General features: G+C 40.2%; 1 protein-coding gene across 1 annotated transcript; it reads left to right on the top strand.

Moving 5' to 3' along the window:
* The first annotated feature begins 17,803 nt into the window (after window positions 1–17,803).
* LOC127029531 (sulfotransferase 6B1-like) lies at window positions 17,804–25,816 on the top strand. Its single transcript, XM_050915175.1, has 6 exons — window positions 17,804–17,948; window positions 18,749–18,933; window positions 19,911–20,037; window positions 22,510–22,604; window positions 23,635–23,821; window positions 25,698–25,816. Exons 1-6 carry the CDS (start codon window positions 17,804–17,806, stop codon window positions 25,814–25,816), a joined length of 858 nt encoding a protein of 285 aa, XP_050771132.1.
* The last annotated feature ends 843 nt before the right edge of the window (window positions 25,817–26,659 follow it).

Here is a 26,659-nt window from a genome sequence, read left to right as displayed (position 1 = left end):
TTATTTATTTTGTTAGGCCCTAAAACTGGTCCCTCTCATAGTTGTATTCCTTTAGCAATGAGTAATCAGCCACTCAAAATGTCTATTTATAGCCCTGGGGCTGCTGACTTCATCCTGTGCTTGCATTCTCAAAACCTCTCCTATCCCCTTGTGAGAGTTCACTCTACACATTCTTATTTTAGGATCATTGATAGTTCAGCCTACATGGTAACGGTCACTTAGAATAATTTATATAATCCTTTGGTAAGTGTTTGTTATTAATACCTGTGGCAGTACCACTAGCACGTTATCAGAATTGCTTTACAACAATACATAATGTACAGCCACTCTTCCAAAGTGGCTGATAAAGCTAGAAAACTCTTACCAACCTGTCACCTGCTTTTCTGTAGCTGCTAGCCAGCTTTCGTGTTGCAATGCTTCTCCTGTGTCCGTCCACCCACTCACTTCTGAGAAGTGAGCTTGCAGAACTGCTGGGTCAGGCTTCAAGTTTCTGCACTTCTCTCCTTTCACATCAGTCATTTTGGATGGCCTCCTTTTGCTTACATATTTTTGCACATGTTATCCCACTTCCTGTTTTCCACATCACACCTTTTTTTTTCCCCCCTCATTTTCTTTCCCTTTTGAGCAACTATCCTGATTACTAAAATAGTAATTTGGTTTGGAGGCTGTGATGTCCTTGCTGCTGACTCTGTAACTGGGATATTTGTTTCTCAAGACTGGCATCTTTGGTGTTCTCTCACATAGGCTATATATTTGTTTCTGCACAAGGTAAAATAAAGGTTGCAATGAGCAGTTGAAGGTGTAGCGGTGAGACGTGGGCAAGCTGCCAATATTTCCTGCTCAGGAATCAATATTTTTTGATTCCATTTAGTTCACTTTGTAATCAGTCTGAATGGGCAAATAAGTATTTTTCCTCTGGGCCCATGGTCAACAAGATGAGAATCATTAAAATATTATCTCCATGCAGTGCTTCTGCAGAAAAAATGTTGCTGGAGGGTGACATTTTCCATACTTCCAAAGGCTGTATGAAAGTTATGAGCTGAAGATATTGTCCTGATGAATATTAAGCCCCTCACCTGAATATAAATTTTCATTTTCTTCTGACAAACCTCAATGGTAATTTCATCTGCTTTTGCAAATGACCTAATCACTACAAAACACTTCTTCATTTGAGCAAATCCTCCAGAGCTTTGCTCCATATGACCATAGCCTTGGTCAGAAATTCATAGCTGGTATTATAGACTAATGGCATCCTGAAAGGGGTCCCCAAACTCACCGTCAGCCCAGGGCGGCTGGTTTCAGTCAGTGTACACAACGCAGGGATGAGCTGTGCAAGTTGTATCACAGATGGGATGGAGTTGTGATGCCCATTTAGCTGCTCTGAGGGCACCAGAAGGCATTACCCTCCCAAAAACCTCTCCAAGGTGAGAGCTGGGGAAGGAAGAGTCTCTTTTCTATCCATCAGGGTACCTCCAGGATGCTCTGACACCGAGGAACTGGATTACTGTAGGAGGAGTGCATCTCTGATTGCTTTCAAGTCCCTTTACAAGGCTGAGCAACGCACACTGTCATTGCAGGTACTTCTTTCGCGATGTGCCTTGAAAAAAAAGCCATCCCAGTTCAGAGGGCACGTATGTACAGTAGCTCAAAAGGGAAGAAGAGGAAAAATCTTTTCATAATGATTTATCTTTCAGATGACTACTAAGCCTAGCAGTTTTACAGCTGCACATCGGGGCTGACTGGGGGGTTGTTTGACTCAAACGCAAGCGACTCAAATGTTCCCTGTAGTTTTTGCTTGGGCAGTGAATAGATAAAGGCGAGGAGAAGGAGGACTTTATTTTCTCTTCATTTGAAAATGGCCCTTTTTCCAATAACAGATTACAGAATCAATATCCTTTTCCTCAAAACTACTACCGTGATATAATTTTCCCCAAAAGTGAAAAACCCAGACCCAGCTAAATTTTTGCCAGAAAAATAAATGCTTATATCTTCGTAAAGTATGTACTGGTGTTGTTTTATTTACCGTAGTTGGTTTGACAACTACAAGAGGAAATAGTCCCCTCCGTAATTTTGACCTTACTCTTTTTTAAAATGGAGGAAAATCCCACTGTACTTTAGTTAATGAGACTAATATGACTGTGGCCATAGATACAGTTAAATTGCCTGTATTGTTCCTTTCATTCCTCACTATAATGTCACCACCACCGCCACTTACGAAATTTTACATAATACGCAGCTACCTGAAACAGCTGTATAAATAGACATTTTAACTACTGCAGGCCTAATTCCTCCCTGCTGTAATTCCTTTGCTTACAATGACTTACCTCCAGCAGTGATATTGCATGAATAATAACACATCTGACATTTGTGCCCACAAGTGCTCCATCTACTTACAGAGATGATGTTTCAATTAGAAATTTCTAGCAGGTCAACCAAACAGAAGTACATGAAAACAGAGTAAATAATCCACGTTGTTCGATCCAGCTGTTGGAGCTCTCAGTGGGGGACTTAGCTGCATGTATTTTGGTAATGTTAATGGGAATCACACATTTGTCTTCCCTCATATTGTAGACATTGTATTCCCCTATGGCTAGAGCTGAGCAGATCTCAGAATTTTTATTTTCATGGCATTTTGCAAGCCCTCTGAGCATGTTGCCTGCTGCAAGCATTCCTCTTGCCCACCTCTATCTGATCTCCCTTTTCCTTACACATCTCCTAAACCCTCTGCCAGTTTTATACTCTCTGCCATTTATATATCACAGCTGCACATAGCAGCTCCAATTGCAATTGGAATCCTACAGTGTTACCCACTGCACACATAATAAAGATACTAACTTCAAAAAGTACCATGTAAGTAGACAAAACACTTACATGAGAGGCAGAGATTGATGGCAAATCCAGATTTGCTGCTTTTTAATGTAATCTATCTATCTGATTAGGCTAGTTCTTCCTCATAGGTATAGTTTCCCCCAGGTCATTCTGCTTTCCCAGATATTTATTTCATGTCTGTTGTCATGTTCTTTCTTCTCTCTGCACACATCCTCTGCCAGTAACACTTTTATCCAGTTGTTATTCTAGTATCTTTTTTCTTTATTTTCTATGCCTTTCCCCAACACGTCCATTATCATGATGCTTTCTTCAGTTCTATCAGTCAAAATATCCTCCCCCCACTCCTAGTCTTCATTATGGCTCAGTCCTAAAACAAAAATAGGCAGATAGATACACATAATACCTTTAAAAACCTTATCCAATGGGTGTAGGAAAATCTGGTGACCTTCCCTGGCTGGAACTCAGCACTGGCACATTTTGGGGAACTGGAGGTTGGGTCAATTTTCTTCTGGTTGGGAGAAACATTTGCTCTTTCAGTAGGCTTTTCTTCTCTCTTGCCTGAACACAAAAGCTAAAGTGATGGCAACTGGGGACAGCAAACTAAGACCAAGTGTTAAGGAAGAAGCCGCTGCCCGAGCATTGACACACCAATCAAGGAGTCGCACACACACCACCCAAGACTTTAACTACTACGACCAGAGTCCCTTCGCAGCAGGCGACTCCAGTGAGCCAACGGGTGCCCCTTTCGACTCTTCACACACACACACACACACCCACCCCTCAGGTGCTTCTTCTTCCCTCAGGCTCAACCCTAGGTTCCCCGAAGCAGAATCTCTAATCTAGGCCTTCAAAATAAAATTATAATTTATTCTATCTATGGTGCACAAATTTAGACAGCTCGAGTAGGGTGCCTCTGGAGAGGGGCCAAGAGAAGAAAATAAGGTTGTAGAAGGAAATGTGAGAGAAGAATTTGTCCCAACAGGTGTAACACTATTCAGAAGGAGCTGGAATGGATTGGACATTCAGAGAATCTCATCTATTTTGAGGATTTTGTGTTATCCCCAACCCAAAGTTGCAAATATTTTCCTGACAGTGTTTTGGCTGTTTGTCTCATGCATAGCAGATGCTGCAAACAGTTGTATTGTTAGTAGATTGTAGATTCATTGCTCCTGTAACTCCTGAAGAGATCACTAGTAAAAATATCTTGTTATTTGTCTTGTCATGCGGCTGCTCTCAGTTTTGGTTTTTTAATATATCCAATACAGCAAATCATCTGTCAGGTTGCAGATGCATTTAAGACTTCCCTGTGATTTGGTCAGAGCTGCCTCCTCCGCATGCCAGAGTGTAGGTGATAAAACATAAATAATCAGCCCAGTCCACAGGACTTAGGTCTGTATGAGACACACATCCTAGAAGTATCTTGTTCTTTCCAAGCACAAAATCATCCTGCCTGTGACCTGGTATCACAGTGCATTATTTATATTATCAGCGTATGACAAGAAGACAGATTAAAGATCAATTCTAAGTGTTTTAAATCCTTCATTCTCTTGAAATTTGCTTGCATATTAATGGCTTGTAGAGTAAAGCTAACGAGCCGAAAATGGGGTCATTTAAATTAGGGGTTTCTCCAATATAATCCTGCTGTTTTGAAAAATGAAACAAAGTATTTGTCAATGTTTCCTATTCTCCTGGGTTTTTGTAATGGTCCCTAAATCTAAGACATTCATAATTTTCTTATTTGCTGCATAGTTAACTCTACACATTTGGCTCAGTACCTGTATAGTGACATTCAAAAAGAGTGAAGCTGTCTGGATAAGCCTGTGCAAAATGCTCTTATACCAATACACTGTCCTGCGTATGTGCAGGAAGACTTTTTAAGATGGTTTCAAGAAGGCTGTTTTCAATGTGATTTGAATAGTCCAAAGGGCTACATTGTGTTACCAAATCTAAACTGCACTTGGACAACATTAACCTGAGCGTGATGCGTAGAAACTGAAAAAAGGAAGCCACAAGCTGCCTCTGTCAGTCCTGTTTGAGAGGGTAAGAAATGCTGACAGGTGCAGATGCCTTCAACTATGCAAAACTTGAAGTATGTTTTAAAGAATAAAAATTGCACCAGTGAACTTTTATTGGCAAAGGGTTCAGGAGAAGAGTAGCCAGAGATTACGAGGACTGCAGCTAACCAGAAATAGAGGGTAGAAGAGAACAGGTATGGCTAAGATTGATGTGAACATGAGAGTGAGGGGAAAGATACTGGTGGATCTGAAAAGGAGATCCTGCATGAGCTGGTGGGGATGGTCTCAGGTGCAAGAAAGTGACTGGAAGCATCTCTCCAAGGTGGGGGCATGGCTAAACCATTCTTCTCCCTTCCTCTGCTGCTCAGAAATCTGGAGGTCTCCTGGCTAGAAAACAGAGAGACTGATCCACTTTCATTGCCCACGGCACACGTGCTGGTATCTAGAGAAGCCCACAGCCTGCGTGCAGGAAATTAGCCTGCAGTCTTGGGGAGACCTTCACCTACTCTGAACCTGCTTATATATAAATAGGCTGGGGGACTTAGCCTCAGCGTCTTGGAGACCTCTCTGAGACCTCCAGACAAGTTATAACTGTCTTGTATGTCTTTGGGTCTTGCATCTCTTTTTACCTCCCTCACATGAGAAAGAGTACAAGGTGTTTTATCTTTCAGAGGTGTTGAGTGAAAGGAGAAAGCAATAGTCAGCAAAAGGAGAGATGTAGCAGCTATTAAAGGCCTGATTTGATGTCCTCTAATATGCTGCTGGCTGTGATGTGCCTACACAGCAGCAAGAAGTGTCAGTCAGCAAAGACCAGCTTTTTTTTAATGTCTTTACTACTAGCACTAATAGCTCAATAGCACATAACGGCAAGGGAGTGGTGGAAGAAGTGCTGGAAGGGGGAGGAGGAGAAGTGCATGTTGAGGGGAAATTACTGTAGAACAAGAGAGAAGTACCAGTTTCCCCCAGTTAGCTACCAGGCTCCCTGCTGATATGCCTGTCAAGATCTGGGAGTATTGACCAAGGCTGTATCTATATGGATATATGCGGCTAGACCTGAGCTCGGCCTGTCATGGCTGTAACCTGCACCAGCGCAGAGCAGACCTGATTCAGAAGCACATTCACGGCAGAGCTCAGGTCCCTTTGCACAGACCCATCCTCCTCTTTCCCTGAGAGCGCACAAGGCTTGAAGGAAGAGGCCTTGTGATTCCCCCCCCTGACGCATGTCAGATGGCTCGGGGCAAGCCAGTTTGCTGCTCCACACCTAAGACTGAGACTGAGATACAAAGCTCAAGTCTACCGATGTACTATAAGAGAGCTACCAGCATCAGGTAGTCATAATAAATCTTGTCAGCCAGCTAAAAGGGCACCTTCAGACCAGAGGGAGAACTTCATTTGCTCAACTTCAGAAGACAAACACATATTTACGAATTTTAGACAAACTAGATTTGGTATTTATATTATTTGGTACTTATATTATTATCTAAAACCAGGATCTTCACACTGCAGAGCTCAAAACTGAGAGATTAGGAACTGCATTCAAGCCCTAATGTTTGCCACACCTTAATTTATATGTTTATAAAAGAAGGAATATCTATTACACTGTTTGTTGCTGGTCAGTAGAAATATGCCTTACTGGTAGAACTGGCCTCTGTTCACTAAGAGAATAAATAAATACTATAAATCTAATTTAGTGGTTATTTAGAAATTATTTCAAATCAATCAAAATGCTATCTGCTCATTTAAAACCAAACAGTGGCACAATGCCCAGCACAAAAGTACACCTCTAACCTTATGTCTCAAAAATTAATAAGCATTAATTCTGCATTAAGGTGCATGATACTGGCTGGCTGCATTGTTTTCTGCTGCACTTCTCTTTCACATTTCATCAAAAGAGCAACAAAAGTAATTGAAAAATAGCTTGAAGATTTTAATATATATTCATCAAATGAGAGTGATGTAGTCACTGCTTATTGTGCTGCCTGATAATGAGGGCAGACCTCTGATGCTAAATCTTTCACTGTCAGCAGGATAAATCACTTTACAAACTTAAAGAAAAGAAATAGACCTAATAACCGTGTAAGATGTTTGCACAAATCATAAATATTCATTTGAAGATCTCTCTGATTTTAAGAATAAAAGAAAATCCGGATTACATTTACATACATTCATTTCATATATTCATATATTCATTCCACATTCTAAAGTCATATCTTTCATATATGTGTGTGACTTCTGCATTTAAAGAATTCATGCACATAACTATTTCATTTTATATTCAGCAATCAAGAACTGTTGCAAAATGACAGTCTTGCAGCTGGTAACATTTAATATTTTTATTTCTATCCTCAAAAAAAATTCTTTTCCCATCAGTCAGACCTAGTAATAAAAAATCCAGATTCTGCCATCCATGCATAAACATACTGCTCCCACTAAACTCAGTGTTATTTCCTATTTTCTGAATAAGAAACACAGTACTGAGCCTAGAGTTACATTCATGCGAGAAAGGAAGAAACGTTTTTTAATTAAGTATGGATTTGAGGCAAGATGGTGGATACACTTGAAACCTTGAAGAAATATGAGTCTGTATTTTGATATTTATATTTGCTATCTGTATTTTATTTTATTTTATTTTAAGGATCATTTTAGGAATTTGACTGCAATCCAATGTGCAGAAATAAACCGCACGTTCTTTCTCTTCCATTAACTTTTCTTTTTATTCCTCAGCCAGCTACTTTTTCTTCTTTTTGTATAACAATAACAGGATGGTATGAGTATAAGAAATAATGATCTGAAAATGCAGGAAATTGAGGGTAATTTTGTGAAAAGCAGCTGGAATTCTAGATCTGTAATGCTGGCACTAATTTGCTCGATTTTGCATTTAACCTGTCGGTCTTCTGAGGCATTTGCTTTTCTTCAGAGAAAAATAAAATAGCTCATGAAGTTATTAATAAGCTGACAGCATGGGAGAATTTTGAAAAACTTTGCTGATTAAAGTGCATCTGAAGAAATTATGCACTCAGTCAGTTAATAAAGATGCTGCTGTTGTGAATGGAAGTTGCTGAAGCTGGCTAGCCCTGATGCAGTGTGGAACCTAGTGAGGCAACAAGTAGAATAAAAAATAAGAACTAATAGATCACCCCACATTACACCTTAATCACAGACTTTACTATGTCTTATGGCAAGATAACTCTGAAAACAGAGATGCAGCCAATGTGAAATATTAAGCCTAGGGACTTGGATGACATCTAGGAGGTCTTAATGTGGATCCACGAATTTAAAAATTGATATGGACGTTGGCCCAGCAGTCTTTAAAGATTTTCAGGCTAGGTAATCTGGATTGGATTCTGATTTTTTAATCATGTAAGACAAGGATAATTATTTCAGCTAAGTTACATCAGAGTTTTTGTGATGGGGTTACACGTAATATATGATTCCTCAATTATATTCTAAAAGTTACAAAGATCTCGGAGGCCTTACCCAACATTTTTAGGGCTGAAAATGATCATTCATTAGTGGTGATGGGGAAGACACCTCCACTTTGCATCAGTTAACTTTTAGGATTTTCTGATACTCTCATAAATTACAGAAAAAAGTAGTTGCTAGTGAAAACAAAAACGGATGTAGGTAGAACACTAGCTGGATTTGGGGTGGCTGTTCTTTTAGTGCTTATTTAGGTGGAAATTTCGCATTTAAGATCCAACTCAGAAAGATATGATCTTGCACTGGCAGTTATCCCATCAATATCTTAACTCCATTTATTTTACTGAAGTTTTACATTTACATTATCTTGCTATCCACAGAACACTATGTATATAAAGACAACATTCATCAGATGAAAATACCTGCTTCGGATTTATGCAAATGAGGATTGTGTTTCAGCAGTGGTCCTACCACTCAGTTCTGAAATACAGAACCACAGAACAATCCAGGTAGGAAGGAAACTCAGGAGAGCATCTATTTCCACCCCTGCTCAGAGCAACCAAAGTGCCAAGTTAGATCAGTTTGCTCAGGGCCTTGTCCACTCTGGTGTTGAATCATTTAAAGGATGGAGATTTCACAGCCTCTCTGGGAAATCTATTCCAATGTTTGACCACTCCCATGGTGAAAAAGTTTTCCTAATACCTAACTGGTATCTCCCTTGTCACAGCTTGTGTTTGTTGCCACACATCCTGTTACTGTGCACCTCTTGAGAAGAGTTTGGCTCCACCTTCTCTACAAGCACCCACTAGATAGTTGCAGACAGCATTAAGGACTCTCCTTGACCTCCAGGCTGAACAGACCCATCTCTCCCAGCTTCTCACTGTACATTGTGTGCTCCAGCCCCAGCCAGCTTGGTGGTCCTCTGCTGGACTTACCTCAATTTGCCAATACTTCTCTTGTGCCAGGGGATCCAAGACTGGACACAGTACTCCAGATGTAGCCTCAGAAGTGCTCCACAGAGGGGAGTAATCACTTTCCTTAGCCTGCTGGCTATGCTCTTTCTTATGCAGCCCAATATGCAGTTCATCACTGCAAGGGTGCACTGCTGACTCATATTCATATCTGGGTAAAGACCATATCCAGGCTTGTCTTCAGCATTATATTCATGAGTAGTTCATTGTATATGTTTTGCACAGATCTATGTTCACACAATCAACATTACAAACCAGCTGGATAGAAAACAGCTCTCTTTGCAAGCCCTGTATCTTCAGCAATGTGACTGTACTAGCCTGAGCACAATGCCTTTGAGAGCTTGTTTGGATTGTCTTGGTGACATGTAGAGCAGATCTGTGTGACTCTTAAGGAAGGGCTGTGCATAGACTTCCAACATAAAGGGAAGAGACTCCATACCCTGTAAGCAGATAAGAAGTGAAAATATAAATGATTTTTCTTCTCTTTTGAGGGAAAAAGTTGCAGTAACTTGAAGGCACAAAATAGCTACTGCAATTGGTGTTTACATGTATGTATGTATTCTATAAAAACAGATTAATAAATGGAAGTAGAATCTAATAACTAGGCAAAAGTGGTTAATTGATTTGATTCAACCAATGTCCCTACCACATTTTGAACATCTGTTAGAGAACAAGAGCTGTTAAACCTGCAGATTACAACCATGATCATGTCAACTCAGAGAGGAGCTAAACTTGCCTAAAATCAGCTTCCTTTCCAGTTTCATGAATGTTGGGTAGTCCTAGCATAGACGGCGTGCACTCGGGAGCACAGGCAGGCTGCTGCAAGTCCCAGTTTGTGTGCTGTATTAGCCCAGCAGGATCCTGATCACACCTGGGATATCTGAGTGTGACAGGGATTTAGCCCCGGGACCTGGGCAATCGGCAGCCCACTCTCCACAGTGTTCTGCTGCCCACGTCTGCAGATATTCCCCCCGCTCTTTCTCCCTGCTTTGTGCAAGTGTTATGGTGAAAATAAAACCCCAAAGAGACTGGAACCCATTCAGTCTTCTGCACTGTATGTTGCAAGTCTTGATTGTAATAGTTGCTCTTAGGGTGATGGTGTGTATGGAAAATTCAGGTAAGCTGAAGCTTTTTAAGCCATTTATAATTCAGCACCTCCCAGAAAGGTGGTAGAAGAAACAATTTAGCGTGATTTGTGGTTATTCACATTTGGAAAAATTCCTTTTCTAAGTTAGCAGTAAGACACAGGTATAAGAGTGACAGTGATTATCTACCAGGAAAGGAATGGCTGAAGTGACTTCTCTGTTGTTTTGAATGAAGAGTTCAAACAAGACTAGATGGAAAATACACCTATGTGCAACAGGCTGTTGAGATCTGACCAGGTACAACTGGATGAAACTGTATGGTGTGTTAGACTCGTGGTTAGACTACAGACTCTACGGAGATATTTGTACCTTTAGGCCTGTAAAACAAAATTATTATCTCACACGATGGGAGGAAAGAGTTATGAGTAGTGCTCCATGTCAGCAAAAGGTCTGGGCAGCTGTAAAATGTCTGTTTGAAAGCTTCCTTTAGAACCACAAAAAGGGTTTTTTTCCCCCTCCATTCAATATTAAGTCTAAAACACTGTGTGGCAGACAATTTGTTCTCCCCTTGTTCTGAACCACATCCTCACTCTGCCAGAGAGGACAAGCATGCAGTGGGAATTCTCTACTTACAGAAAAAAAGTAAAAGATCTTTCCTGTATGAAACATCTATGCTTAAACAGTTTATATAACACATGAACATATTAAAACAAAACTCATAAAAGCAGAGAAGAAATATAAAATTTTGCAGAATATTACACAGCCGCTGCAGGTCACAAAAGCAGAGAATCAGCACTAAATGTGTGTTTCACTTATCCAGTCTGGGTCTAGCCTATGTTTTGATTCCTGTTCCTATCACAAATGACAGAAAGCCGCTGTAAATGGCAGCCAAGTAACTTCTGCTTGGACTTTGGAATTTGTTTGTCTGTCCAGGAGTGACTAACAGTTATGGGGACAATCGGGCTATGCTGGCTCTGGCTGGGAAGGAGTTAACTTTCTTCATGGTGCTGTGTTTCCTCTCTACCACCTTCTGATTTTTCTGTAGCATTTTACAGCTCATGTCTAATAACTTGTGACTGAGACACCTTAAAGGACCTTAAAATAAGGGACCTTAAGCTAAGCTAGGACCAAGGTAGTGCAGCTCTGCTGCATAGGAAGGCAGAGGTGGAGGGGGCCATCTGGACAGGGGGGCTGTGGGGCTTAGCGCTCTGCTATGGGGAGGAGTCTGCAGGTGTGGATGGGACTGAAGAGTGTGCTTGTAACTCGGGGTGGTGGGTGCTGCTGACCAAATCTCTCTCGGGCATGAGGAAAAAACCCCACCCCTCCACCATGTCATAGAATCATAGAATCATAGAATGTCAAAAGATAACAAGTCCTTGATAACCTGACATGCCACGTTTGTGTTTATCACAGACTCCTCTTGGCTGCTGCGGAGGTGCCCCTTCTTAAGAACAAGATGTTTCCTCTGACCTTTCCACTGCAGATAGGAGCCATGCTGCAACGTGAGATCTGTACTGCTGATACGGGTCCTGCAGCCGAGCCACTATTAGGTCTCCATGTCGATGTCCTGAATGGTACCGCCTAACTGATAGGGTGCAGACCTAGAGCCCATGGGTCAGCCTCCTTAGGTCAGGGAGAGGTAATGCTGACGTTAGCACTGGTTCATCGCTGCTTTACTTCCTCTTGGGAGAAGAGAGGTGCTTGCACAGTTGTCATAGTGGGCTGGCTGGAGGATAGCAAAACCAGAGGTGCATGCTCCTGACCACCAGACTTATGCTGCAACACCTTAGCTGGCCCTTGGCTGTCACGAGGACACAGGCAAATAAGACATGGTGCAATGGGGCTATCAGCTGTCCTGTGTGAGGCTCTCTGCAAGCTCTGCGTGCAGCTCAGGGACCTGGAGGCCTCCATTCCCTAGTGGCCAAGGTTGGCTCCCCTCTGGCATTTGCACGAGCCCAAGGTTTCCAGACAGTTCCTTCAAATGCAAACTGCATTGTCTCTTACCTCAGGATCACCCCGCTCATTCGGGTTGGACCCACCAGAGACCTGCCACAGGGTGCAACAGCCTGCATGCTGGGCACCGTCTCACTGCGTATAGACACAAGTGCTCCTCTTCCCCTTGGTACACTTCCACTGGTTGTGGCGCAAAAGCCTTCCCAAGGTTAGTTGTGGTTAGCTGAACTGCTGGTTTCCCCAGCTGCTGGATTTAAAGGCAGTGTGCGAACTGACAGGATAGCATTTGCCATCAGACTTGCTTGCTCTGATTTTTCTGTGTGGAGTGATACTCCACAGGGTGTAGATCTCTAAAGGGCGTACATCTCAAAAGGCTTTTTTGCTGGAATTCATCTGGCTCCCTATAGAATACTATAACCTACTATTGTATGTGTGCTTCAAAATATCAGATAATTTCTAAGTAGTTATACTAACAAATCAAAACAAGGTGGAACCATTTCAAGTCACTAGTGAAGTCACTATTACCGCTTGAAGTGCTATGGTGCGCTAGCAATAACAGAGTAACTCATTAGTTTCTGTCATTTAATCCTATCCCAGTAAGCCTCCACATTAGATATGACAACAAAGATAAGCAGAAAATAAACCAGGCCTCCAAGGTCTCTCCTCTCACTCTGGGGACCTGGGAACATCCCCAGGCCATCCCACCATGACAGATAAGCACTTGCCAGGGAGAGCACTCACCTGGCTGAGCCCTCCTGCACGTACACAGCATCGTCTTTTTTACTCCAATGGAGGTTCAAATCCTCATTTGCTTTTCTTTTTTGCCCCTTGCCACCCATGTCTTCGTCACATACGTGTTCATGCCTTGAAGGTACCATCACATGCCATTGCAGGGCAGGAGCTGGGGTGGCAGTGGTAACTTCACAGCCGTGGCATTTGCCTGCCAGGTCTCCAAAGGACACAGCTCTGCTGGCAGCAATGGGACTGTTATGATTAGCTGTATCACTTGTGGCTCTGGCACGAAATATCCTCAGGCAATTATTTGTTGTGAGAGGGATTAAAGAAGGTCAAGGAGCTTTATAATCTGACATGCCATAATTGCAACATGACTCTGCACATATGGTTGACTTCCTTCACAGTATACCTAAATGCGGGCGTAGCTGCTACAGATAGCAATGCCTATGAAATCAGAGACTTCTGAGTTGTTAAATCACAGTGCTTGATTAGTGTTGAACTATGGGACAATGAAGGGAAGCTTCTCTGCAAGAGTCCAGGCACTGCAAGAAAGCCTAACAAGTAGAGGACTGCTGTTGGAAGTGTAAAGCGATGCAATGCCCATCTCAATGAAGTGGCTTTGGCTAAGTCACACCACCTGACAGATGGGACTAGCTCACATTGCACCAAGGGACAGTTACTACAGCTCAGTTGAGTCTTGATGCTTTGCGGACAGCCCTACATCTGCCCTGCAACTGAGGGGTTTTTGGAACGACATAGAAGCCCAGGGTTAGGTTCCTAAACTGTTGACATCTAGCCACCGAGGTGCCTTAATTTCCCAATCAGTCTGAGCACTCATGCTGTGTTTAACATTTTGCAGGCTGTCTCTATTAAATAGTCATTGACCATAAACTTAAAAGAGACATTTCAGCTGTAACATTAAAATAAGTAGGGATGTCATTCTGCAATATGGGAAAGCAAAGGTTGGACAGTGATCCCTACAGAAATGACTCTGTGGACCGTTGTGGAGAGAAGTTGGAGCTGTGGAAGAGACTACACAGCTTACACGTAACAGTGGATTTCCTGGCTGATACTCTGTATTGGAGATCAGTCTTGCACACTTTGTAACAGCAGCTGTGTTTGATATTCTGCACTGAAATAGTCTTGGAAGATGTCACTCCTTCATCACTGTTGTAGAGCCTGTGTACAAATTTTACATAGATGCACAGGGACAATCTTTATGGACATAACTTCTACTAATTTCAGGTGACCGATATATCTAGTGGAGAATAAGAGCAACAGAACCTTATGACCAGCGGTGTCTGTTTTACCTCTCCATTCATTAGTCAGTATGACAAGACTGAAATATTTCATGGCTTTAGGGCATTTCAAAAAATGAGAAAACTGATGCTTGATAGTGCTAGCTAAAAACATTCAGAACCCTGCGGATGTACATCCAAATTCTGACTCATGTAACCAACACATATGACTTCATCTGCATATTTTCCACAATGTCACTATTTCTTTAGTACATGCTGCCTGAGATGTGTTTGGAGAGGAACAGTAGTGTGATTGGCCTCAGTTGAGAAATCTTCAGTTGAAGGAGCTGTAGTACTGTCTTTTATCAAGCAGAGAAGAGAATGGCAAGCCTGAAGTGGAGGTGGCAGGGCAGGTACAAAACTGTCAAATTTTTTGAGTCATTTAAAGCAACAGAAAGAAGTCACTCACTGAGACAAGGATAAAGATGGGAGAAGGTGCGTTGGATACGGAGCCAGAAGGAGCTGGACTGAAGCAGCCCAGGAGTGCATTGTCCAGCTACCAAGCTGCATTTTCCTCAAACCAGAGAGAGACCCCATACTCCAAATTTAACGTTGCTTTCCTGATAGCAAGTATCTGTGAAACTTGCTGGTAAAATCTGCACCGATAGCAGGGCCAGAGACCAGGAGAAGGACAACCTGCTGTTGGGAGAAGCTCCTCAGAGCCTGTAGCAGAGATCTAGGCAATAGATACAGGAATCCTTTGGTATTAGCTTGCCATGCCTGTGTTCATCCAGTTCAAAATGCATCAGCTGTAGTCTACACTCTGTGTTGTAATACCAATAAAGGAAAAAATTAAAGTTGGATGGAATATTCGGCATGGCTTTCTTTAAACCTGTGCTCTCTTTGTATAATGTAGCTATAATAATGTCCTTTTCATGCTAATGTAGTTAGCGCAGTTTTTCTAATAATAGTAAGAAATAAAATTATACTTAATATAATAATTAATATAGTTTTATACATTATAATAATATACATAATAATATAATTATATTAAAGTTTACTATAACTACATAAATCAGTAGTTTTTTCCTGCAAGGTGCTGAATACTCTTTTTTTCCTTAAGTTATTGCAATTCAGGATACTGTACCCTTGCAGGGGTGGGCCCTATTTTCCAAGTACAGGCAGCATTTGAGGAGGACCAATTTCAGTTTGATTCCCCTGGATTAACGTTATGCATGCTGAAAAGAGAAGCTAGTATAAAAAGCAATTGAGATGAGTTAAGAGAATCAGAATTTGCTTTGCTACTGTATTGCTTCTGTTTTACACCTTGGCCATTTCATTTATGAATGATTAATTAAGGTCCAAGTGATTAGATTAGGCAAATGCGCTGACTCAAAACATAATAGGAACGGAGGAAGAAATGAAAGGGAAAAGGCATAGTAAATACGCAATTATTTTGCAATAAGATTGTTTTTGTTAGGTAATACAATGTAATACAGTTTTATTAGCTTGCGCCAAATGCATGTAGCTGGAATGATGACTGCAAAATAAAACTTAGAAATCTCTTTATTCAGACTAATAGACATGTTCAGAATAACACAGAAACAGGAATCATTATGCCTCCAAACATGCTTTGTATACCTGAAGTAACCTAAGTGAAATCTGTTGACAGTGGATAGATTTTTAAGGACTTAGACCCTAAAATATGAAGCGATGGCTTAGATCCTCAGACTGAGAGCAAGAGAAAAATGTTGAGCTCCTCACCACTGAGAGATCCCCCATCTCCTACCTGAGCATCAGTATCCATGTGTTTCTTGTACTGAACTCACTTCATTACCTCCTGGAAAGACTCCTCTGTCTCCTCTCATCCCTAGTGATAGGGAACATCTCTCCAGAGCATATTTTCCATTACTTTCATCCCCCTCTGGCCCTGCGTAACTGGAATTCGGAGTTTACTGATGGCACAGGGCACATTTTGCAGGCAGTAGCTGTTGAAGGGCAACTTTGTAGGCAACACAGGTGAGAAGATCTAGGCTTGCTGACTTCACTTCTCTTTGACCGGTAGGCTGGCAATACTGCAAAGAAAAGAAAGGGAGGAAAAAAATCAATCTTATTATGCTGGCTTTTCTGGAGATTGAATTAGAAAGAAGCAAGTACAGAAGCTGGTAACTGTCCTTACTCCTTGTGAGAAATCTCAGGAGTTTCTTGGAAGGGCATCTCTAATCATTAACTTCTTACCACAGGTCATGGGAGGTACATTTGGTAGTCAGCTCCTATGACTAAACCTAAGTTATCATAAATAATAAACAAGAACTGGGACCTTGGTAAACTTCAGGAATTCCTGAAGGACTGCTTTATTTTAAAACAAGATTTGCACGCAAGTTCTCAGGTCAAGTTGAACATATTGAAGGGCCTCAGCTGAATATATTGTAGGAGGTTTTCAACAGGAATAGTGAAGCCACTGGATGTTTGAGGAAAAGGATGTAAAAATGAGTAAATTAATTTGTGGCCGTTGAAAGGAAAATTGAAAATATTAAGCATTCAAAAATGTTTTGATTCAAACCTGAGCTATTCATTTTACTCTGATGCTTTCACATTTCTTAAGGTCACTTTAAACAAAAGTGGATCTTTCCGTTTGAAAAACATCTATGACAATTCCCACAGATTCAAAATTTTTCAAAAAATACATTTCAAAACATTTCAATTAATTGAGAGCTGCCTCTTTCCTGCAAGCAAATTTTCTTTTGATGAATCTGCATATTGTGTGGAAAGATTTAAAAATCTTCAACCACTTCTAGTCATGAAACATGCAGGATTCAAGCCGATGTTAAATACGTATTTTAAATTTGCGATTTTTTTGACTGTACTCTTCTTATGGAGACATATGACAGCTTAAAAAAATATTGTGTCTTTAAGTGCCTCTGTTTTTAAGGTGCCTCAGGCTGAAATTCTAAAATGTTGAAAAAACTCGTTCCTTAATATCACAAAATTCAAACATTTGGAATTGATTTGCACTTTTGAAAATTCAGGCTGTTGTATATTTGGCAAAACAAAACCAAATATTTCATTCACATAAAATAAGACATTGTTTTTGTATTTATAAAAAGTATTTTAAGATGTAGCTTTTTCCTTGGAAGCTAAAACAGCTTCCAACAAAGTATAACTTATAGAATAATCATATTAAGGATATTTTAAGGCAATATATAATGTTCATTCTTGTAGTTTTCCACAATTAATACATTTTGACTATCACCTCATTACTTTATCTGGAGTAAATAATAAATGACAAATATATATAATAAATGACAAATGACATGCATTTTTCATGACTCAGTTATTTATCAAGTTACCTCTAATATTTCAGTTGCCTTTATCAACTACCTGGAAAAATCAATATCTGATAGGACTCCATGGCGTGTAAAAAAGTATATAAGCATGAAGTCTGTATTGCTTGGTCTCAATTTGTCACTTCAAACCATCTGACTTAGAAGTGACTCTTAAATCCTCTTGTCATTTCACCGTTATCTGATTTGCAGGAATCCAAGACTTAAGCAAACATGTCCAACCCCAGTGAGGCAGAACTTATTCACATGTTTAAGGGGATTCCCTTTACCACCAGGTCTTCTCCAGAACTTTTAAAATCCTTGGACACTTTTGATGCTAGAGAAGATGATGTTCTTTTGGTTTCCTATCCCAAATCTGGTAAGTTCTACTTTTACATGTTAATTGCAGGAAGTCTCAATTGTTTGTTTCATGTTCTCTGCTTGAACTACTTGGGAAATGTCTGTGTACAAGAAATAGGGAAGGATGTTTTAGTACGTGAATATATTATTCTGTCAGTAAGTGTTCAAATTACAAAAAAAAAAGGGTCATTTATCTAAATTTTGATTCTTTAATTAAAAATAATCTCAGGTGTTTTCATATTGGAACGCTAATAAGTATTTATTTCTTGTAAGCAAAATCTGTACTTGAAGGATTTTCCTGAGGACTGTGTACATTCAATTAGGAGCAAGTCAAGAGTTGTATTAAGTTATTTTTATGGCTCTTGGCTGTAGCTTTATTCATTTCTTATTCCTCTTCCTCCATCTCACTCACACACAGAAGCACACACCAAAGAAGAAGCTCAGTCAGTACTTCCCAAATATACAGACTCAAGTTACTATAAGGAAAAAAACCCAGGTTATTCTAAAATTAATTATAAAAATACTATAACCTCTCAGCTGACAAGCAGTTTGTCTCATGAATTTGTTTTGGTACCAATATTAACACTTCTCACAGAGTTACTTCGCACTTCAGCTACAGCCCTAATTTTTCCAGTATTTATACATTTGGAGCCAATGGGATTGTTCAGTTATGTAAAGTTTCTTGAATCTGGGGGATTAGAAGTATCACTCGTGCACTAGCAAGCTGTTTCAATATGCAAAACGCATGTTCCACATATTTTCTCAGTAACAAATCTTCCTTTTTTTCTTTTCTTTTTCCTTAAAATTGCTTTTCTACAGGCACTCACTGGCTTGCAGGAGTTATAACAAAGCTTTACAATACTCAAGTTACACTAACATCTCCCATTGAATTTGGAGACATATCCAAACTGGAGGAACTGAATAAACTCTCATCAAAGAGAATCATCCCAACGCACTTAGACTACAACATGCTACCTCCAAATTTTAAGAATAAAAAATGCAAGGTGAGGCAAAAAGCAGTGAGATATGTTAAGTGTCTATTAGGAATCTGTTTTGTCTTGTTGTTCCTTAATAATTTTCAAATGATTTACAGTTTCCAGAAGTGGTTTGCTGTGAATTTTGGAGACACAGCTGGCCAGCAGTTGAAGGCAGTGTGAGCAGAGACTTGGGCTAGGGACTGGGTTCTGCTCCTGCCCCACTGCTCCCACGGGGTTATTTGTATACCAGGCACCACACAAAATACAACATCAACATCTTTCAATCAGAAATGTATTATTAGGGTGGGGGTGTTCTCATGGCCCCATTTTCTAGTGGCTGGAGCACTTGCTTAGAAAATAGTTATCTTGGGTACTTACAGGCTGTTCTGGGAGTAAAGATACTCTGCCCCTCCTATTGAAGCTTTGTGAAGACCCTATAAAGGAGATATTGGGGAAACAGATAAGAACTGAAATGTGGGAGGCAGATTCAGATCACAGTTTTGGGTTCTTCTCATGCTAATGTGGGAGGTCTTTAAAAAAATCAGTTCTAGGCCTCAGATTTCAGGTTAGAAGTTCAAAATTTCAGGATTACTCAGATCCAGACTTTTGGGACAAGGCTAATTTGAACAAAAGGCCAAAATTTATGTTTTGCAGCTGTCCTGTGAATGTTAATTAGTAAATGGTTTCATATGTTAGATTTATGAGATAGTATACTGACTCATGAGTTAAAATGAACACAGCCTCTTTCATAAAACGTAAACATTACTCAGCTGCAGGAAACACACCTCTGTCCACATGGAATTGTTTACTAACCACTCTTGACTCCTGCCTAAGCAGGGAGAAATACATTTCTATCTTAATGGCATGGTCACTGGCAGAGGAATCCTAAAGGAAAGGGTTTTGACGCTGCAAACTGCCTGTGAAAATGCTACACTTATGCACAGAGCTCCTCTAAAATAAAGGAAGGATATTATCATTAATAACCATATCATCTTCATTTACAGATGATGTACATCAGCAGAAATCCAAAAGATACTGCAGTTTCCATGTATCATTACTACAGAGATAACCCAAACCTTCCCACTATAGACACCTGGACTGCTTTCTTTGACTTGTTCTTAAAAGGAGATGGTAAGGATAAATGTTGTGTTTTCTCCTTGCAGTTTACATTAGCTTATTATACACAGAAAGAGTTAAGAAATGTGAACTGTGTGAAAATTCCTTATTGAACTCCTTATTCATATGGCTTTAGTTGGGGTTTTCTCTCAGGATAAATTCTAATGCCAAACTAAACAAGAGCAAATAATAGGATGCTATCTTCAGCCCTGCAAGGAGACATTTTGATAAGTGGCTGCATTATTTCAGCACAACTGCTCTTTGCAGGTTTTTGCTGTTCTTTGACTTATCTGTTAAAAAACATATTCTCACAGACAAGTTACTGATTTCATTTTTTCCCACAAACACTCTGAAACCCCTGGCAATTTGTTGATTTTGATGCAGATTTGCCTGTGTTAAAACATTTCCAGCCTTGTCTTGTGAACCGCAATAACAGACTGCTTCCCACCAAGAATTCATGTTTAAACTGTGATAGAGGAGGTATGCGTATACAGCTCCTCCCAAGCACACGTAAGGGCAGCTGGGCTCACCGCAGCCAGCTCCTGTCCTCGGCGAGCGGGCCGGTGGGGCAGGCACTCTGTTTGAAGGTGCTCAGCCAGCTCTATGTGGCTCACTGCCGTGCCAAGGTGCGGGCAATGGGGCACATCCCTGGGGAGACCATCCCCAGGCTGCACTGAGAGCTATGCTTGCAGGTGTAGTGCCTTCACCAGTCTTGAAGACAGCCTTGGGTGGCCCTTCAAAGGGAGGCTAGATGCTTTCATAAAGCCCTCCTGCACACACTCTGCCTAATGTGTTGTCTTAGCAGTGGGGTCCAAAGACCAAGGACAAGAGTGAGATTTTTATGAGTGGCAGTGGTGGCATGGAAGCTGACAACAGGACCATGTTCCAGCTATCCACTCCCATTTTTAGTGTTTTATTACTCCTTTCAGGACATGTGTTCCTGCTGTACAACCATAGTGACAGTAACAGCAACAATGATAGATCAGCTTGAAAACTTTGAAAGAAAAGTGCCATTGCAGTCATCATGGGCTTACATCAAAGCTCCAGAAGTCAATTTGTCTACTGGCTTGTGTGGGCTTTGGCTCAGTTCTTGTGTTCCTAGTTCAGAGCAGCCCTAAGGCACGTGCTTCAGTGATTTGCAGGATCTTGGCTTGTCAACTCTGAACATAAAATAGTGAAAAAAAGAAAAGAGGATTATATTAAATTTTAAAAGCATCTCCCATTTATCTGTAAATTAGTAGCCACCTTCTATTTTCTGTGTGCTTACACATGATATAAAAAGATAACTGTATTGGTTACAATAGAAATTTATGTAAGAGGTGATACTGAGAGAGAGTTTGTCATTTTTGCTCTTAATAGAAACATACGAAGGTTGTGATGCTTGATTCGGATCCTGTAGTACTCTTGCAGAGTTAATCTCAATTCAGAACAAGGGTGAGGACACACAGAGACAACCGTGATGCTGTCCCTGGAGTCTCCGAGGCTGTATGCTGCACCCCTGAAGCCAACAGGGCTGTTCTATGCTATCGTTGGCCACATTCCCAGTGTGGTTGACCAGGAGAGCAGGGTTTAACTGAACACTGTGGAGCACACATGCCTTGCAGTTAGACAGTGCTTTATGTGCAGGAGATGGCTACAGACTGGAGCATTCAGCAAAATACTTAATTATATCTCAAGTTTTGCAACCAAAATGATGCCCATTACAATATTGTACTTTTCTGGTAGCGGTTATGAAGCAAAGTCACAGTTCTGGAGAATGCTGGCTGTGATTGCTGTGTCCAAGCCTCTTCTCATTGCCCTACAGGAGTCTTTCAACTCAGCTTTCAATGCAGTCCACCTTGTCTTTCAACCAGAAGGGTCAGAATTTTGTTCTTTAAAAGAAAGCTGGAATCTAGCTCTCCTCCCATGGTTCACCAAAAGGAGCATTCAGACAAAACAAATACTATGAGTCAACTATAAAACCATGTTATCTATGTTGTTGGCTGAATGATGTATTTGCATAACAACTTCTTTACGTAATTCTTCTTTGACTTTTAAAAACAATACAGATTCCTCTCTGCTGGGACAAAATAGATCTAACAACAGTGTGCTCCATTTAACAGACTCCTTATTTCATTTCCCAGCGAAGTGATCATATTTCTAGCTGTGACCACAGACATGCAGACATTTGCTGAGATACTCAGATCTTGTTAGGCCAGTACATTTTCCTTCATTACTGGCCTTTCCGTAGATTTGGAGCCTGTTTCCACTACAGAATCACATCTCAGAACAGTATCTGCATCTCTGATACAAAACCAAATTCCAACAAGAATGGTAACCTCTTTGGATAGTAAGTTTGAGTCACTTCACAAAGAGAATTGAATCTGGTTTAGAGGAATCCAGGGTACATGTTACGAAGGGATCATTCCCCTAAACGTGTGAGGTACCATCAGAGCTATTTATGAATAAAGTTTATATGAATCTCTTTCACATGGGTTTTCTTTTCAGTTGTCTGCGGATCCTGGTTTGATCATTTCCTAAGTTGGGAAGAACATGCAAATGACAAAAACATCCTGTTTTTGTTCTACGAAGACATGAAGAAGGTAAATATGCTCTCTGCTCTTATTTCAGAATGCATTACTTGTAAATTAACATCATTAAAATATCAAAGAGCAAATTATAATGGAAAAGGAGAAAGAAGGAAAATGTAAATGTATGTCTTTGGGCATATTTTATATTTGCATAGAACTTTATATTGGTGAGCTAATTCTGACTGCACAAGTTATATAAATATCAAAACCTGTGAGAGTTGCATTTCATACATGCAGGAGTGGGACACATGTTACATGATTTTCCCCAGGCTACAGGAAGAATTTTAAGTTCCTTGTTCTTGGTCTATGGAAAGACCAACCAAGGACATCTGTTGAGGGTCACACATTAACCTGCTATGCCTGACATTTCAGGTGAAATTTTCAAAAAGTGACGTAAGACAACAGAACTATTCATGGTCCGTGGGACTTGTGCCCCCAATAAAGAAGAAAATTAGAGGCTGGGGGGGTCGGAAAAACATTTTTATGAAAGGAAATTACTATGCAGAAAACTCAAATACCAACATACCTTAGCTTCCAGAGAATGAATTTTTGGGTGAATAGAAAACACTTTCTAGTGTTTCCATTAAAACAGTTTTGTTCATTTTTTGGAAAAAAAAAATCCACTACAAGGAATATAAACAAGCCATTTTGGATCCTGAGTCACTTGTTGGATCTCTAGATATAGCATCTCCAATGAAATAAGCTACTTGCACAGAAGCTGAGCTTTGAGTATTTCTCTATTCCCAGTGAAATAATTCTGAGAGACAGGAGAACACTTTGCCTGAACTAGGAGTAAAATTCGCAATGTAACTGTATTTGATATCACATACTCAGCATTTACTCATTTCTGTGAGTATGGATAAGAGGGTAATCAGGTTTACTGTATGAGTCATCTACTCAGTCTAATGACATGTTTAGCTTTGCTTGAAAACAAATAAATGTGTAATAAACTTGGTATGTAATACAAAGGATCATTTTCATATCAACTAGAAGTCTGATAATCACTCAGAAATATAGAAGCTTTATTTTTCTTGTACCTCAGGATCTCCCTAAGACTGTAAAGGAAATCAGTCTGTTCCTGGGTTTAAACATCAGTGACAATGATATCCAAGACATCTGCAAGAAGTCTTCTTTCTCAGAGATGAAAAACAACACAGAAAAGGAAAACAGCGATCCCAGTCACACCGTTTGTGTACTGACATCCAACAGGAAGCTGATTTTCCGAAAAGGCAAGTTCCCTGGGCCGGGCTTAACACAGCAGAAGGAGTGGGAATCCAGCCAGAGGCCGCAGTCCAGGTCTTTCCCGGGCTGTAGTGACGCTTTGAGTCAGTCCCGGGAAGCAGTGAGAGGATCCTTCAATTTGAAGCCATCTTAAAAATCACTTTCTTTCTAAGTTCTCTGGTTGTAAATGCACGCGTATACTAGAGAAGTACAGAGGAGTTTGAACAACAGTCTGACTAATATTGCTTCATGGGAGCTTTTGAGCTAAAAGGAAAGGTTCATGAAGCATTACTCTTTATCTGTCTTATTTTATCTAAAGGTTGACCGCCTCAGTCTTTTACAACATGTCCCTTTGATATCACCTGCGAAGGTCACTTAGTTTACTAGAATGAGAAAGAGCGAGACACATTCCTTCCAAAGGAGACTGCTCGTAGCCTTTATCCTCCATACCACCTCTTATCTTATTGAAATATTCCTGAAAAAGGAATATGCTGACAATGACAACAACGAAAGAATGAATGACTCAATCACTTGATGGCCTCATAGGTAGCCTTCAAACCTTGGCCAAGCTGGAATCCACGGTAAAATCTTCAACAGTGCTTAGCTCAGATATGACTTTAAAATACCTGCAGGAGCTGTTTTCTTGCTCCTGACATTTCAGAAGCTTCCTCGGATTTGGATAATAAGTAAATCAAAACCATCATGTTTAGATGGATTTTGATTATTTTTACATAGTTAATTTTTGAACAATAATTGACAGTTTAAAACTAAGAATTGTTTCAATTAATAAATAGGGAAATGGTACATTTTGCTAATTCAGAATGTTTTTACCAATGAGCTAAAGCAAATGCCAAAATACAAACTCTCAGTAAAAACCAAACAAACAAAATCTCAGATACACTTTTCTAAGTCAGTGAACTTTGACACAGCTATGTTGAAAAATTTGAAGAATCCCAACAGTTTCACTTCTAAGTAGTTCCTATGCAAATCCCAGGGTTTTAGCTAGTTTCAGCCAGTTTACAGAAAATTTATATGTATATATTATTCTTCAGGCTCTCTTTTCTTGTCCTTGCTGTCTGGAATGCTGTTTTAGTCAGCAGTTTTGGGATGCAGGGTCTTTAGAGGATGCACACGAGGGGAAACTGTAAGCATTGTCTCATTAAAATATGTCAGTTTAAAAAACAATTTCCTGTTTGCTCAAAATGGGTTACAGTTGAAAGAAACACTTTACTGAACACGAGTGTGCATGGTCACCCAGAAGCAGTTAACTGCCCACTTAAGTAGTGGGACATCATCTCATCTGTAGAAAGCCCTAGAGATTAGGAGCAGGTGTGAGGGTGGGATTCATCTATCAGGTCACTCCGGGCTCCTTTTTTAGGAGTCTTCTTTAGTCAATGGAGAGATACAGCTGCTTTTGGGGCACCATTCATTTGATGAGTTTTAGATGTTGACTAGGATGAGAGGAATTTCAGCCAGGAAGTAACCATTTCCCTCTACTGACTGTGAAAGAGACCAGGCAGAGACCTTTAATGGCATACATCTAAGGTGCGGCAAGATGCCTCTCTGCTGAGATGACCAAGAGCTCTAATTCCATCTAGGAAACCTGCTGCTCTTCATGTACCACTTAGTGTTGTTGGCACTAGCCAAGTCTGAGGCTGAGGATTTAACATCCTTTATGGATGATGATCCAGCTGCTTCCATCAGAGTCTCACCAGACCAATAAAACAATTACTCGTGACCATGACCTACCGCAGAGACTATGGTTAATAATATATTAATAACTTGTGCCAACTGCAACATTAACAAAATTGGGCTGCCTTTAAATCATATTCTGCACTATATATTGCTAGCCTCACTGTTCTTTTCCTGCTCCTGCTCTTCTAGGCACTGTTGGTGATTGGAAGAACCATTTCACTCCAAAACAGAATCGAAGTTTTGAGGAGGTATTTAATGAGAAAATGAAACTCAGCAAAATGGCAAAAAGTCTCATCTATGAATTTTGACTCCATGTGAAGAACAATACCCAGTTATCAACAAACACAGATAGAGCATTTGGTAGGAAATTCTGAATGGGGGTTCCCATTCAGTTTACAATCCTCCCAATAGAAAGGATTGTAAACGTGAGATTTTGAGGACAGGAAAATTCTGACACAATGCCAGAGCTGAACTCAGTTTTCAGTGGGCACATGTATATGGTTTTACAGAGTCATGTGTCAGGGCCATTTTTCTACAACCAAACCTACTTTATCATTTATTTATTTTTTGCTCTAGAGAGATATGAATGGACTTCTTAGATCTGATTTAGGAATTTTACCCAAGATGTCAAGAAAAAAACAAAAAACAAACCTGTAAGAATCTGAATATATAAAAAGTCTAAAAACACATCATAAGAAAATGACCAAAGATTTGACCTCAGACTCGCTCCCTCCCTGATCTACCATGATTTGGAAAGTGCCTGTCTCATCCCACTTTGTTATTGATACTGAAGATGAAAACTGCAGCTGTACATTTGAAGATCTGGAGTGAAGTTTGTTTATAAAATGTCTTTTTTTTTTTTTACTACATGAAGTTCTTTGGTGTAACTTATTTCTGGGTTAGGTGCTGTATAGTGCTTGTGTTTTAAATGCAATTGATATAAATCCATGTAAATTTCTGCACCACATGTTGGGGAACTATAAACATGGTTTTTTTCTGTTCGACTTTCTTCCTGCAAAATGCTTGTTTCCAGTGTTTTGATGAGAACCATTTTACTTCACAGCCCTTGTGCAATAGAATTCAACAGTTCCACTGTGGCAAACAAACCACTACTCAGAGACAGTTTAATCTGAACACGACTTATTTATTTA

This window comes from Gymnogyps californianus, chromosome 1 (assembly GCF_018139145.2).
Source record: "Gymnogyps californianus isolate 813 chromosome 1, ASM1813914v2, whole genome shotgun sequence".
NCBI lineage: Eukaryota > Metazoa > Chordata > Aves > Accipitriformes > Cathartidae > Gymnogyps > Gymnogyps californianus.
Note: the sequence above shows the minus strand (reverse complement) of the source record. Positions and strands in the feature narration are given on the sequence as shown.

Excerpts from the sequence above, each read along its gene's own strand:
- LOC127029531 (XM_050915175.1), top strand. The coding sequence starts at position 17,804 with ATGTCCAACCCCAGTGAGGCAGAACTTATTCACATGTTTAAGGGGATT. Across the intron at positions 20,038-22,509 it reads CTTGTTCTTAAAAGGAGATG|TTGTCTGCGGATCCTGGTTT; the intron begins GTAAGGATAAAT and ends TTTTCTTTTCAG. Across the intron at positions 22,605-23,634 it reads TCTACGAAGACATGAAGAAG|GATCTCCCTAAGACTGTAAA; the intron begins GTAAATATGCTC and ends CTTGTACCTCAG.